Source organism: Delphinapterus leucas, chromosome 15, assembly GCF_059928025.1.
Source record: "Delphinapterus leucas isolate spDelLeu-1000000601 "Yukka" chromosome 15, BTC_Dleu_Yukka2, whole genome shotgun sequence".
In the NCBI taxonomy this organism is placed as follows: domain Eukaryota; kingdom Metazoa; phylum Chordata; class Mammalia; order Artiodactyla; family Monodontidae; genus Delphinapterus; species Delphinapterus leucas.
Genome location: NC_143143.1, coordinates 73,952,385 through 73,968,272, shown reverse-complemented (window position 1 = coordinate 73,968,272; position 15,888 = coordinate 73,952,385). Strand labels below are relative to the sequence as shown.

The 15,888-nt window shown below is 53.6% G+C and overlaps 1 protein-coding gene across 1 annotated transcript; it reads right to left on the bottom strand.

Annotated features, from left to right (window-relative positions):
• Positions 1–7,617, bottom strand: MMP9 (matrix metallopeptidase 9). Its single transcript, XM_022564974.2, has 13 exons — positions 7,465–7,617; positions 6,726–6,958; positions 6,214–6,362; positions 5,790–5,918; positions 5,528–5,701; positions 5,150–5,323; positions 4,204–4,380; positions 3,927–4,082; positions 2,591–2,876; positions 2,331–2,470; positions 1,833–1,983; positions 1,638–1,741; positions 1–316 (listed from the first exon to the last, which is right to left on the bottom strand). Exons 1-13 carry the CDS (start codon positions 7,600–7,602, stop codon positions 198–200), a joined length of 2,130 nt encoding a protein of 709 aa, XP_022420682.2. The 5' UTR covers positions 7,603–7,617; the 3' UTR covers positions 1–197.
• Between the last annotated feature and the right edge of the window lie 8,271 nt (positions 7,618–15,888).

The window sequence follows — 15,888 nt, the reverse complement described above, 5'->3', positions numbered from 1 at the left end:
TAAAGGTTAAAGAATCCAAGTTTATTAAAAACATTCCAACGAAAAAAGAAGGTGGGAAGAGAGGGCCCAGCCCACCTCCCCTTCTCCTTGTCCTTCAGAACAGACCCACCAGTTTGGATCCGGCAGACTGGCTCGTTCCCTGTCGCGATGGCCCCTGTGGGGACTCCCACTGCAGTGCTGAAGCCGGCTGGGGGGCCCTAGTCCTCGGGGCACTGCAGGAGGTCAAATGTCACGTAGCCCACATTGTCCACCTGATTCACCTCATTCTGGGAACTCACGCGCCAGTAGAAGCGATCCTGGCAGAAGTATGCTTTCTCTGCAAGGGAAAGGCAGGACCAAGAGGGGTGATTCCAACCTTCCCACATACACATACGGAAACAGGAGTCAGATCTTTACAGTCATCCCTCCTGCCCTTTCGAGATCTTTCCAAGGTTTTCATAGGACACCTGTGTCCCCCCCCGCCCCCCACAGAGATGCTGGAGGGCACAGACCTCCTTGTCCAAAGCACTGACACAGAGCCTGGCACACAGTCGATACTCAGAACAATTCATTCAACAAATCCCATTCATTCATCCAACAATATTTATCGTGCCAAGCACTGTTAGAGGCACTGGGGATACAGCAGAGGAAAAATGCAGGCATGACCTCAGTTCTTTTGGTGCTTACACCCTAGTGGGGTAAGACTGACGATTAACAAGCAAATGCATAAATAAATGAGATTGGTTTTGACAATGGAGAAAGTGATGGAGGAAATATTAAAAGCGAGCGAGCAGGTGAACAGATAATGAGGGTCAGAGAAGGTCTCTCCAAAGAGGTGGCCTCAGTGCTGAGACCTAAAGGATGAGAGGGAGGCAGCCCAGTGACAATCTGGGGAGAAAACCTTCCAGACAGAGGGAACAACCGGCACAGAAGCCCTAAGCTGGTAATGACCTTGATGTGTTCAGAGAACAGCCAGAGGCTGGTGTGAGTGGAGCAGAGCAAAGGGAGTGACAGGAGTAGTGGGAGGGGATGAGGAGGGGGGAGGGGGTCAGATCAGGTCATGTTAGTTTCTTTGACCTTGGAATGGGTCTAGAGTCACCCACAAAACCATTGCCCTCCACTCCTAGCCCCTCCCAACTCTCACAGAATATATTAAAGGTATTGGACAACCAGTATGGCTTGGACTAGGGTGTTTGCAGAGGAGCTTGTGGCGGCTGAGTCAACAGAACTTGTCAGCTGATTGGAGGTGAGCAGTGAGAAAGAGAAAGCAAGTGTAACTCCAGCTACCACTCCCATTTTACAGATGGGGAAACCGAGGCTCTGTGAGTAGCAGTGACTTGCCAAAAGACACACAGCTATGAACCGTCTTATTTATCACTGTATCCCCAGTCGCAGTATGCCTACTTGTAGGGGAAAGGGCTTTCAGCTGGGGAGACAGGAAATCTGGGTCGTAGTTCTGGTTGTACTCCTGTGTCCCTGAATGATCTGGTAAGATCCCTGCCTCTGTAGGGAACTCACCTGTGCTGGGGCATTTGCCTCAATCTCTACGGGCTTTTCCTTTCTCTCTCAGAATTTGACCAATCACTAAGGCAGGGGACCCTACCGTGGGAGATGTCTCAGGGGGGGATCCTCCCCCGACCCTCGTCCTCATCCCTCACCTTGGTACTGAAAGATGTCGTGCGTATTCATGGGCACCCCGGGGAACATCTGGTCCACTGGTGTGGCGCTCCGGGGATCCACCTTCTGTGTCTTCACGTCGAACCTGCAGGACGGTAGCGAGGAGACAGTTGCCGAGCCGGCGGGCAGTCGGATGGCGCCTGGGCTCCCCCTGCCGGCGGTCCCGGGACTCTCACCTCCAGAAGCTCTGCCGGCTGAACAGCAGCACCTTACCCCCGGCGCGCGGGAGGGCCCCGGTGACTTGGGCCACTTCCGGGCCCAGGCCCAGCTTGTCCAGACGCCTTGGGCCTAGCACCGACGAGCCTGTGTACACCCACACTTGGCGCCCTGCAGGAGAGAAGGGTCACATCGGTCTGGGGGCGGGGCACATACTCTCCTTGAATATCAAGAGGGAGAACGCAGCGAGGCGTTTCCGCGCCCGGTGTGCCCGCGGTCTGTGTGCCCAAGGAGCAGAGTCTCTCGGTACGATTGTGCAAGGGTGCGGTGAGGAGGGCTGAAATTCAGCCCCTGCTAAATTTGCTAAATTGCATCCGCCAGAAGGGGGCGTCTTTTTCTAATACACACAAGACGTTTTATGTATTGTCCTCGGTCTCTTGGTCCTTCTAGGTTGGTGTGTGTGTGTGGATTTTTTGGGGCGGGGGGCGGATAGGGAAGGAAGAAAGGAGGAAACTAACCAGAGAAGAAGAAAATCTTCTTCGTGAGCGGATCCTCAAAAGCGGAGTCCAGCTTGCGAGGCAGCGCAGGCCACGTGTTCTTGATAAAAAAGGGACCCTGCAACGGGCGTCCCCCGCTCTCAGAGAGTCGCCAGTACCTCCTGGACGAGAAAAGGGAATGGCTGGCACTGAACCTTGAACACAAGGTCAGTGGGCGGGGAGACACAGGCAGGTCCCGCCTCCAAGCCCCTTCCCGAAACCTCACAGCCCCTGCCCCTCACCCATCCTTGAAGAGATGCAGGCGATTCCCGATCTCCGCGATGGCGTCGAAGATGTTCACGTTGCAGACATCGTCTGCTGGATCCAGGGACCTTGTAGGGATCGCAGAAGGGCCAGCAGTGGGAGGACCCGTGGGGCCAGCTGAAGGGGGGCCCGTGGAGCCAGCAGTGGGGCGTTCTGAGTGGGGGGCAGTGGGAGGCCCCGTGGCGCAGACCGTGGGAGGGGCGGTGGGCTGCGGTTCAGCTGTGGCAGTGGTTGGAGGCCGTGGTTCAGGTTCGGGGCGAGGACCTAAAAAGAGACACCGCATAAGACAGCCCCTGTTCCTACGGAGCGCTGTGCCCATGGACTGTCTGCTCCCCCAAAGCCTACCAGCCAGGCCCCTGGCACTCACTCTCCCCACTCTAGATGCTGGAGCCTGCCTTCCCCCAACCCTGGGCAGGCCGTTTCCTTTCACATACTCACCCCCATCCCCAGGCTGCTGGGAGAGAAATGCTTTTTGAGCTCTCAACCTGAGTGCCAAACTTAGTGCTAGGAGCTTTATAAACTCGCATTAGGGGCTTCCCTGGGGGCGCAGTGGTAAGAATTCGCCTGCCAGTGCAGGGGACACGGGTTCGAGCCCTGGCCGGGGAAGATGCCACATGCCGTGGAGCAACTAAGCCCGTGTGACACAACTACAGAGCCCACGTGCTACAACTACTGAGCCCGCGTGCTACAACTACTGAAGCCCGCGCATCTAGAGCCGGTGCTCCACCACAAGAGAAGCCACCACAGTGAGAAGCCCGCGCACGGCAACAAAGACCCAACGCAGTCAAAAATAAATAAATTTATATTTAAAAAAATTCACGTTAGCTTGTTTGATCTTCAGGAAAAAAAAGAAAACCTATGAAGTAGATTCTTTAATATCCCCATTTTTTAATGAGGAAATATACTAATGATAATAAATGGTGATAATAATAAAAATGTCAAACAGTTATGTGGTGCTTACTATATGCCAGACATTATTCTAGCTCACTTAAGCCTCCTAACAGCCCCATGAGGCAGGTGTTAGCCCCACTTTACAGATGAGGAAGTTGAGGGGTGAAGTAACATAGCCAAAGTCATCTAGCCAGGAAGTGGCTGGACTGGCTTTTGAACCTATGTCTGTCTCACTCTAGAGTCTGGGCTCTTTATCACCATCTCCAAGCACTGACCTGGCAACAATTGTACCCATTGGCCAGGGTCTCCAGAAGATAGATGTTGGGGTCCTAACTTTCCCCTCCTCTGCATTCTCGGGGTACTCGCAGCTGGCAGAGCCCAGCCTTTCCCTCTCCTCCCTCCATCCCTGCCCCATACCCTCACCATACAGATGCTGGATGCCCTGCACATCGTCCTTATGCAGGGGGTGCTTCTCAGTGAAGCTGTACATGGGGTACATGAGCGCCTCTGGCACGGACGAGTGATCTAAGCCCAGCGCGTGGCCAAACTCGTGCGCCGCCACAAGGAACAGGCTGTATCCTGGACGAAAGAGGGAGCCTGAGACGTGAGCCCTGAGCCGAGCTCCCAGCCCCAGCCATCCCTCCCGGACACCACTGCCCTGGCTGAGGTCCCAGCCTGGGAATCTCAGAACCATGCCCACCTTGATCCGGGCAGAAGCCCCACTTCTTGTCTCTGTCGAAGTTGGAGGTGGTGGCGCACCAGAGCTGCCCATCACGGCGGCCCTCTCTGGTGCAGGCCGAGTACTCCTTGCCCAGGAAGATGAAGGGGAAGACGCACAGCTCCCCCGCCGAGTTGCCCTCGGTCACCGTCGCGTCAGCTGGAGAGACCCAGGGCCTCCGGTGAGCCAAATGGGTGGGTCCAATAAAGACCCAGGGGCGGGCCAATCATGAAGCGAGAGACACTTGGAGGCCTATTTTAAAAGCTTGGGCGGGGTAGGGGTCTTCCCTGGTGGCACAGTGGTTAAGAATCCGCCTGCCAATGCAGGGGACACGGGTTCGAGCCCCGGTGTGGGAAGATCCCACATGCCGCGGAGCAACTAAGCCCGTGCGCCACAACTACGGAGGCTGCGCTCTAGAGCCGCGAGCCACAACTACTGAGCCGCGTACTGCAACTACTGAAGCCCCCGGCACCTACAGCCGGTGCTCCGCAACAAGAGAAGCCACCGCAATGAGAAGCCCGCGCACCACAAGGAAGAGTAGCCACCGCTCGCCGCAAATAGAGAAAAGCCCGCGCACAGCAACAAAGACCCAACGTACCCAAAAATAAAATAATTAAAAAAAAAAAAAAAAAAGCTTAGGGGGCGTGGTGCCGCACACAGCCGCGACCAGGCTAGACTGGTGGGCGGGGCCTGAGGATCAGAGGCCCAGGGAGAGGCTGCAAGCAGGGCTAAAAGGCGAGGCCTCCGCGAATGCGGCGGCAGCAATAGGAAGGCAGGGGGAGGAGCCGTGGTGATGGCGGCCAGAGTCACGGCTGTCCTGAGGACCGACGAGGAGTAGAAGGACAAACTGAGGGTAGAAGAGCCACGCTCGGGGACCAACGCGGAATTAGGGAGCGAGGCTGAATCAGGTAGGTGGGGCAGATGGTACCTCGGGTCGGGCAGAAGCCATAGAGCTTGTCCTGGTCATAGCTGGCGGTGGTGGCGCACCAGCGATAGCCGTCCGAGCGACCGTCGGTGGTACAGGCGGAGTAGAAGCGGCCCTCGAAGGTGAAAGGGAAAGCGCAGGGCTTGCCGTCCGCATTGCCGTCCTGGGTGTAGAGTCCTGGGAGGCCCACGCGATTACCCGAAGGCGCCACGAGTTTATTGACCCACAAGCCACCTGTGTCCTCCACCCCTCCTCGCCTCGTTTCACAACGGGGTAACGGACCCAGAGAACAGGACAGTGATTTGCAGGCCACACAGCACTAGCGGCAAGGCTGGGATAAAACCCCAGTGTTCTGGACCCTCGAGGAGGGTGGGTACTCACTCTCGCTGGGGCAGAACCCGAACTGGCGGTCGGTGTCGTAGTCGGCCGTGGTGCTGCACCACAGCATGTCGTCGGAGCGGCCGTCCGTGGTGCAGGCAGAGTACGAGCGGCCCTCGAAGGTGAAGGGGAAGTGGCAGGTGGCGCCCTTTGCGTTTCCGAAGTAGGTCGGAACCACTGCAGGAAAGGGAGACGGGGTCAGGGCGGCTGGTGATGCGCGTGAGAGGAGAAGGGAATGGGGACCGGGGCGGTTCGGGAATCTCACCGACGCCTTTGCCCAGAGACCACAACTCTTCATCGTCGAAGTGGGCGTCTCCCTGAATGCCTGGGCCAGGAGGAAAGGCGTGTGCCAGGAGCCCGTTCTTTCCATCGAAGGGATACCCATCTCCGTGCTCTGAAGAAGCAGGTGGAGAAGAGAGTTAGCCGCGTATGGTTGCGCAGGTTGTGCACTGCCCAAGGGCGCTGGACTGAGTGCGGGCTGAAATCCAGCCTAGGAGCTGCTGTCCAAGATTTGCGTCCCGCGCTATGAGGTGTCGGTCAGCAGGGGGCGCCATAAGGGCGAGCGGCAGCCAGGGCTGCGGGCACAGGCAAGAGAAATCCGGGTCCAGGGCCCCCTCTACTCTCTCCGAGGTCCTCCCTCCTCTGTCCCCTCTCCGATTCTCCTGGCTTTCCCCTTCTCGCGTTCTCACCCCTAACACCAAACTGGATGACTATGTCGGCTTCACGGCCGTACACGCGAGTGAAGGTGAGCGGCGTCACCGCGCTCCAGAGCGCGAAGGCGCGGGCAAAGGCGTCGTCGATCACGTCGCGCGGCAAGTCTTCCGAGTAGTTTTGGATCCTGCAGGGAAAGGCAGGAGGCTAGAGGTCGGAAGTGAGAGGCGGGATCCGGAGCAGCAGCGACACCCCGTGTCTCAGCAACTTCAGATACACAGCGCTATGTGCCCTCCACGCTTTCAGCTATAAATCACTTTCAGAAGCATTTTTCTCTTTGGACTCTCACAACGGCCCTGACAGGAGGACTTAGACTGCGAGGTCGTTTCCCATGGGGGAACGAAGGCTCAGAGGTGGAGCCGCTTGCCCTGGGCTCACTAAATCCCTGGTTTAGTGAAACCCAGGGATGGGCCTAAGACGGGACGTGTTCACCACCGGGCGGCCTCTCCCCACTACGCCCCGCTCGCCCCCGGGGGGCCCAGCCTCGCACCAGTAGGTGATGTTGTGATGGTGCCACTTGAGGTCGCCCTCAAAGGTCTGGAATCTGCCCAGGTCTGGGACGCCGCAGCGTGGGGCACGCATGGCATTCAGGGTGGTGCTGTCCAGCTCGCCCGTCTCCGGCAGGGCCAGGCGCCGCTGGAGACGCTGCAGAGGCCGACGCAGGGACTGATCATCCTTGCTTATCTCTGCCACATGAGTGTAGCCATAGCGGTACAGATATTCCTGTGGAAGGAGGGGCAGAGACATCCCAGAGCCCTGACTTCCTTTCTCTGATCTGCTGGGTGAGGACTCCATCCCTCCAGGCTCTCAGGGACTAGCAACAAGGCGTTGTATCCAGGACTGGGTACCCTGCATCCCAGTGCCTGTGCCCACCCAAGAATCTCCCCTCCCTGTAGACATCCTCAGCTCCTTTCCACCCCCGGATGCCCCTGGCCCATGCCTACCTCAGGGCCTCCTAGGGTTTACCCCTGTTCATCCCCAGCCCATCCCCACTCCAGAGCCCTCCAATGCCCCTTCACCACTTCCCATTGCCCATCTAAGAAACCCTCATTAACCCATTCCTGGCAATCACTGTCCAGAGCATCCCAGTGCCCGAGCCTGGACATCTCTGTTCTCCAGAGGTGCCCATCACCCCCCAACATGCCCCTAAGTATCTCCTCTGAGAGCCCATGTCCTTCCTGGGATTCCTAGCCAGCCCTTCCCAACTCTAGGCTGGAGTGTGTGCCTACCTCTGCCAGCTGCCTGTCGGTGAGACTGCTTCGTGGTTCTCCCGGGAAGACCACAAAGGTGGGCTGGTGTGGTCTGGGGGCAGCAGAGCAGCAGCCCAGCACCAGGAGCGCCAGGACCAAGGGCTGCCAGGGGTTCATGGTGAGGGTAGCAGTGTCTGGCTGCAGCTGCCCTTGTGGGGACTTTAAAGAGGCGCTGTCAAATGAATCAGTGACCCCGCCCCTCTTGAACAGGCCAGGGCGAGAGCTGACTCAGGGAATGGGGTGGGGGGGGGCGGGGGTTGGGCAGTCCCAACATGAGAAGGCAAAGAAAGGGCTCACACCACCTCCCCCTCTCCCTCCTTCCCACGGTCCCCATTGCCGAGTCAGGCAGGACCCCAGACCCACAGGAAACCACAGACCCATAGGGGAAGGACTGGGTTTTGCAAACTGCAGAGCTTGTGAGAACTATATGAGAGCGAGGCAGGGAGGCACGGCTCGAGCACTCCCTGAGCCCTCCATCTGAAGGCCCCAAGTGGTCAGCCTGAGAGAAAAGCACGGAAAATTCCCTGAGGCTTCTTTCTGAACCTAATGATCCCCCTTCCTGGTCAGACCCCCTCGTGGGCCCCTCCCTACACTCCCAGGCTCTGTCCTCTTCTCCTTCCTGGAAGCCTTCCTTGATTCAGCTTCCTCCTCTGCTCCATCTGAGAGCAGAAGGCATGGGCTCTGATGACAGGAATCGGGGGATTCCACGGGGACAACCCCCTGTCTTCAACAGGCTGGATAGTTCAGGATAGTAAAAGGGGGAGTTTGCGGCATCTGGAAGCCAGCAGACATGGCTTCATTCCTTCAGTGCCTTGGGCAAATGTCTTCACCACAGTGAGTTTGTTTCCTCAGCTGTAAAAAAACCCTTCTGACCTTTACCCCTTTCCCGTGGCCGGCTGGGTCCAGCCATCCAGGGCCAGCAGCCCCCTAAGTGGCCTGCTATGTCCCAGGCCCTGGGATATTTACTGTAGCTAAAGGCAATGAGGTTGGGGTGGGAGAGGAGGGTCTGGAGAGGTGGGGCTGTGGTGGACCAGGGTGCATCCTATGGCAGGGGTCCTATAATTACGTGCAAATATCTGGACAGCCGGCTGCTGTCTGCAGTCTCTGACCACTGGGTGTGCGTTGATTTAGACTTGCCCACGTGGGGAAACTGTGTGAAATCGTCTTCCGGTTTGTGTGGAAGAAAAGAAAAACCTGTCTCCCCCCACTCCCCACTGGTGTCAATTGAATAAATGTACGTGAACTCCAAAAAGTAAATAAATAAACAATAAAAATAAATTTTAAAGGGCCCTTTGTCCCTAAATTGATGTGAGGATAAAATGAGATCAAACACACAAAATACTTAGGACAGTGTAGGTTGCAAGTATTCAAGAGATGGCTGTGATCGCTTTTAATTATCTGAGCCAAGACCATGATTCTGACCTGGAATCAGGAGACGGGGTCTTGGACTCCAATCTGCTGTGTGAACTAGAGTAAATGCCTTCCCCTCTCTGGGCTTTGGACGCTTCAGCTGCAAAATCACAGGAGCGGGGTGCGGATGATCTCCAGGAGCCCTTTCACTTCTCCAGAACTGCTCAACCCAGCACAAGCTCCAGCCCCAATTATCACCTCTTATGCCAATAACAAGCATCTTCCTTCCCTCCCTTCTTTCCAACCAGCCAGTGTGAGGCAGGATCTATATTTGCCTTCTTCAAAGCATTATTTGGGAAGGACTACAGCAACAATTTGACAAGCTGTATTTAAAGGGCTTACTATGTGCCAGGCATTTTATATGCTTATCTAATAAATCAGTCTATGAGATGGAGGCAGTTAACTTCCTTTATGGGAAAATTGAAGCCCTAGAGTTCACGAATTAACGAGCATCTGTCTTGGAGTCGCATAGTTCTGGTTTTCAGTCCCAGCTCTGCCATCTCCTGGCTGTGTGACCCTGGGCAAGTCAGTTCACCTCTGAACCATAATAATAATGCATTCTTTGAGATTTACTGTGTTAAGTACTGTGTTAAGTTCCCTATAAGCATCTCATTTCATCCCCACCACTCTGTGAGGTAGGTTTAAGTACCCCTCCCATTTTTAGAAGAGGAAACGGAAATTCAGAGTGGTTAAGGAGCTTGGCTATGACCACACAGTGAGTTAATGCAGCAGAATCAGGACTCAAGCCTAGGGCTATCTGGTTCTGAAGCTTTTCACCTTTAGTACCGTTTACAGGAAATGAGATGACCGGGGGCGGGGGCGAGACTTAAAACTGGGACCCTTCTCCGCTAATCCTCTCCACCAACTTCAGATCCGAGAGGAGGCTCAGGTCTTTGGGGAATCAGAGGTTACGACAGGGGACTCGGGAACTGTATTCCAGACTTGAGAGTATGGGATCATAGAGCAATATGATTTTAGAGATGGAAACAAAGAGACCCTCCAATCGAGGGGATCTTCATCTGGTAGCAGACATGGGCTCTAGGAGAATCCATGAACCACCCCCAATTTGCCATCAATTGTACAAAATGCCATATCTTTGTATATATGTCACATCTCTCAAATTTAACAGTATTGATGTTTGGGGCCAGATAGTTCTTTTTTTTTTGCTATCCTGTCATTGTGGGATGTTGGGTAGAATCCCCAGCCTCTACCCCACACCGGTAGCACCTCCCCCTGCCAGTTATGTCAACCAGAAATGTTGCCAAACATTACCAAATGTCCCCTGGGTGGGTGGAAGGGTCACTGTCACCCGCAGCTGAGAACCACTGATATATGTTGATTTTTCTATGTAAAGGGTCCAAAACTTTTATCATATACTCAAGCCATTGATAATAATCCTCAAATCCTTAAAGACCATTTACTCAAGAAATATTTGTTGCGTTTTTATGGGCCAGGCATTGTGCTACGAAATGGGAATATAGTAGTGGTCAAAATGGGCTTTGTCCCCAAGCTCATGGAGCTGAAAGTCCAGTAGGGGAAAAATTGAATAAGTAATTAGTAATGGAGAGACAAACATCACAGGAAGGAGGTGAACTTATCTACTCCAAGTACCGCCACCATGTAGATGAGGAAACTGAGGCCCAGAGTGGAGAATTTACCTCTCTTAGGTCACAGAGCAAGCCAGAGACAGAGTGAGGGGGGGCAGAAAGGAGTGGTAGCTAAGAGCCTGTGCTCTGGAAATCAGCTGAGAAGTTCAAGTCTCCAACCTGGCACCGACTTACTGTGTGATCTGAGTCATTGACATAACCTGTCAGTGCCCCAGTTTTCCCATCTGTAAAATGGGGCAATAATAGTGCTTACCTCATGGGGCTGTGAGAATCAAATGAGTTCACAGATATAGAGTGCCTGGCGCATGGTAATAAGTGCTTGCTGGGGTTGGAGTCCAAACCCTAATTGTGATTGCCTCTGGGCTAGCTGGCTGTTTTTACCAACTGGGGAGCAGGGAGAGGGCATCCCGCCAGGAACCCCAGAGCTTGATTCCTGGAATCAATCCAACCCTCCTTTCCTCACCACCTCCCAACTTCCTCCTTTACCTCTGGGCTCCCCAACCCCCCATGAAGGGGAACTTGGGGGAGCTTGGCTTTCAACACAGCAATGGCAGGAAGTGGTTCTGTCACCACATCCCTTCCCCACTTCCCCCAGCCCCTCCTTCCAACACCACAAGAGAGTTTAGCCAAGGCACTGGGAGAGCAGGGTATACCCCCCAGGTGCGCACCGCCTCACCCTGTCTAGAGTCAGAACTTGGACTCTAAGCCCCTCATCCAGGTGGAGGCCCCATCAGGATGGGGAGGGGGCTGATCCTGGAGCCCTGAGTCACCAGCTGGATGACACAGCTCTGCAGGCTGCTATTAGTAACTCCAGGCCCCCAGACAGAGGTCAGCCTCACGGGATGAGGATTCTCTCTCCCTCTCTAGACTGGGGGAAGTCCAGCCTGTTTCTCCCAAACTTGCCCAAGAGGGGAGGTGCAGCCAGGCCTGAGAGGCCCCGGCAGGATGTGAGGAAGACACTGGTGTCTGGGACAAAGCAGGATGGCAGCGTGTGCGTTGCAAGACACTGCCCGAGGGGAGAGTATCATCAAGCTCCCTCCCCCACCACCCACAAACACACCTACCATCCTAGCCCCAGGGTGCTGGCAATTCCCATGCTGACTCGCAGAGGCCCTAATAATAATAATACCATCATGCCCGCCACTATCTGTGTTGAGCTCCTTCTATAGGAAGTCATAGAATTATAGACTTTGGAATCAGACCTCCTGGGTTCAAGTTCCAGCTCCTACTCCTTCTGGCTGTGTGACCTTAAGCAAGTTACTTTGCCTCTCTCTGCCTCCATTTCCTCATCTGTAAAATGGGAAAGGGAACAGTCCTTACTTCATAGTGCTGTGGAGGGATTCAATGAGATTAGACACTGCAAGTTTTTAGCACACAGTAGGTGCGGGGGTGGGGATGGGGCAGATGTTAGCGATTATGACTCTCTTACTCTAGTGCTTTCACCCGTACAAAGTAGAACTCATGATCTCATTTAACTTTACGAATTAGGATTCATGAGCCCATTTTACGGGTGAGGAATCTGTGAGGCTCAGGGAGTTGCCCACAGTTAGCAAGGAGGAGGCCTGGGATTGTGCCTGTGCCCCCAGCCACCTCAGTCAGTGATCATTCTAATAGTCAGTGCCGGGGTCAGGGGGTGGTGGGGGGCACTTGACAGCTTATCCAGCGCTGTCATGTCCCTCATCACCTCTGATTTGTACCTAATGGCGGATCTTCTTAACATCCTATTTGAATTTGAGCTTTCAGAATCCCTTGGCGTTCATGGGAGGCAGAGATTGGAAGCCATTTTCAAGGTGACGGACCCGAGGCCCGGAGAAGTGCTTCAGGTTGCTCACTGTCACACAGCTGATGAGTGACAGATCTCCTGCCTAGGCCTTCTGACACCACATCTCATGCTAAGATCAGGTCACTGGATCTGGCAAGAAGGAAGTCGATGGGGGAAGCAGCCTCTGGGGTGGAGGATGCCCAGAAGTCAGGCTAGAGGGGGTTAAAGCCTAGGAACCAATAGAGAGAACAGGTGTGGGGTATTTGGCGGGGCTCCATAGGAAAAAAAAATGGAGGGGGGTGAATAAAAGAGAGAAAAGGAACGATCAAGGTAGCTAGAAGAGGCAGAGGAACAGTCAAGCTGAGTTTCCTTTAAGGAAAGAGGCAATGATGCTGTGGAGGGAGAGGTGTGCGAATTGAGAGGGCAAGAGGATGCACCTGGGACCAGTTCCTCTGGCATCGGATTGCCCACTGACAGGTAAGGCTATGCTTGGGGTCCCAGCAAAGCAGGTATAGCCCCCAAATACACATGTAAAATTTGTATGTTTGTATTTTTTTAATTAAGGCTTTATTTTTTTTACAGCAGTATGAAGTTCACTGGAAAACTGAAGGGGAAGCACAGAGATTTCCCATCTACCCCTACCCCGACCTGTTGCATAGCCTCCCCCATTATCAACATCCCCACCAGAGTGGTACCTTTGTTACAATCGATGAAACTTCACTGACCTATCACCATCACTCAAAGTCCATAGTTTCCGACTCACTCGTGGTGGTACCTATTCCATGGGTTTGGTCAAATGTGTAATGCCGTGCGTCCATCGTTATGCTGTCATACCGACTAGCTTCACTGCCCTGAAAATCCTCTGTGCTCCACTTATTCATCCCTTCCTGCCACAAAGATTGTTTTTGATATTTGAAAAAAAATATCCTTAAAGTAGCCAGCATGGGAAAAGTCAGATCTTTGGTGAACTTCCTTATATAGTCATTTTTGGGTTTAGTGTCGTTTTACTTTAGGTGACATAAGGGGAGGGGAGTCATATTCTCAGCGCTTGCAGCCTCTAAAGGTCTAAATCTGGCGCTGTTCACAATGGGGGTGGGGGACGGGGGGAGGCCCTAGCCCTCAGGAAATCCCAGGTTAAACATTCAGTGGTCACTTGGAGTGGTCACCCCAGATACATGGAGAAAGAACCCTGGGGAACAGAGCAGGAGAGAAGAATCCACACAGCACACAGGGCAACTGGCAGCTTCTTTGCCCCTTTTACACACCCGAGTTGCACCCCTGCTCTTGGCCGGGCACACTTTCTCATGCATCTTCTAGTTCTGCGGTTCTCCGAGTGTGGTCCCAGGACCAGCAGCAGCAAGCACCTGGGAACTGGTTAGAAATGCAGACCCTCACCTGCCCACCCCCCTGGCCCAGAACGATTGAATCAGCACCTCTGGGTGGGATCCAGCTACCTCTGTTTTGTTTTTTTGTTGTTGTTTTGTTTTTTGCAACCTCTGTTTTAACAAGTCTGCCAAGTGATTCCGTGGCTTCAAGTTTGAGACCTCTGCTTTAGAGAGACAGTTTTTGACCCCATTTACAGATGAGGAAACTGAAGCTCAGAGAGATGAAGCCACTTGCCCAAGGTCACACAGCTAGTACCAAAATTAAGTGGGAATCTAGGCCTTTTGACTGTAAAGCTGATAATATAATCCTAACCCCAGTATTATAACAAGGATCGATGTTCAAATATTTAACAACTAGGCCCCCCCTCTCTGCCAGTCAGAAGTGATCCTATCCAAAGAACTCCAGGAGGCCCCTTGGGGAGTGGGGGGGGGTGTATGAGACCATTATTAACCCTTTCATTCCTGGATCTGCAGTCCTAGGGGTCTGGAGGAAGGGACTAGGGTTCTGGGGCACTTAAAGGTTTCGAAGCAGCATCTGTTACCAATGGGTAGGGAACTGTTTCAATATTTTAACTACTGATGCTTACCAGCTGAACCTCAGCCCTGACTACAGTCCCCTTCCTAGGAGAGGCTCCTTCTTGTACCACCAGTGGAGGTCCTGGAGCTAAATTTAGCCCCAAAAGAGCACAGGTATAACAAATGTCTTATGAGAATACCGTTCAGCAGCGCTTCTCTAATTTCGCTGCACACTGGAGTCTCTTGGGATTTTCTTTTGAATAGCGATGCTTGGGTTTCACCCCCAGAGATTCTGACTTAACTGGTCTGGGGTATGGCCTGAGCATTGGGTTTTTGTTTTTTAAAGCCCTCATGATTCTCATATGCAGCTGGGGATGAGAGCAATGCTCTACAGAGCCCCTGAAACCTGTAAGAGACTCCAGATCAAGAGCTCTTAGTTTGCACCAGTATATCCTGAGGCTGGGGACTTAAAAAAAAAAAAATATATATATATATATATATATATATATATATATATACAGGTTCTCAAGAGACTCTGATTCAGTAATCAGTGGGGCCCGGAATTGGATGTTAGCAAGCTCCCCTGGTTTCTAAATCGGTGACCCCCGCAGGCTGTGGTAACTGAGAGAGGCTCAGAGATTCCACCCTCCTCTTCCCCAATCCACCCCAAACATAGCTGAAGCAATTGAGAACATTTTGCCAGGAAGTATTCAGAACCAATTTCCGCAGTTCTTCCTTCCCCTGTGCTGCGGAGACATTGCTTCAAAGAACATACTCTGAAACACAGCCCAAGACACCCTCCCAGGAGAGCCGTTTTCTGGATGCGCCACTGCAGAGCCCCAGGCCTGCGGATTGCCTTCCCTTCCCATTAATCCTGGGACACCCTCATTTAGATGTGATCTGCATACATTTGCATATTGAGCTCCAGCGCCCCCCTCCTTCCCCCGCCCCACACCCCCGTGGCATGTTAGAGGAAAATAAAATTAATGTATTCAAAAAGCCCGCTGAGATGCGTTCAAACCTCACGCAGCGCTGGGACTTTGATACACTTGAAGCCAAGGCGATGGGATAAAGGGAAGATGGCACAGACTCGGTGTGGATGCAGCAGGATGGCCGGCGGAGAGGACGCAAGTCAGAAGCCTCCTGAGGTCTGGAATCACAGCCTAGCACCTGATGACAGGCAATGCGGGATTTCTCCGGCGGGAAAAGACAGGGAGCACCAGTAGACAGGGTGAAGGAGCTCCCCCTTTCACAGGGGTGGGTGAGATTCCTTCCCAGCCTAGAAGGGGCCTGGCTTGGGGACCACCGCAAAGGCCCTTCTATATCCAACCACAGGCTCCATGAAGAGACTTCCATGTGACAGCTGTTGCCGTGGAAGGGGCTGGAATCTGACAGTCCTGGATTTGAACTGGGGTAAATGACTTTCCCTCCCTGAGCCTCAGTTTCCTTATCTTTAGAATGGGAGTAATAAGCTCATTACATGGTGATGGGAGTCATGTCTCTATTTGGTTACCCGGTGATGGACTATCTTTCCTAGGCCCCTTCTGAGGCTGGTAAGGAATCTAGTGTGCAAGTGGCATTGCCAGCCCAGCAGCCCTGAGAATTCTCAAAGGCTGTCCCTGCCCACAGCTGACCAGCTCCCTCTACCTCCAGCTCACTTTCCTAGTCTGACCTCACATTACTGCTGGGAGGCTCCAGAAACCTTTTCTATACCTTCCTTTTT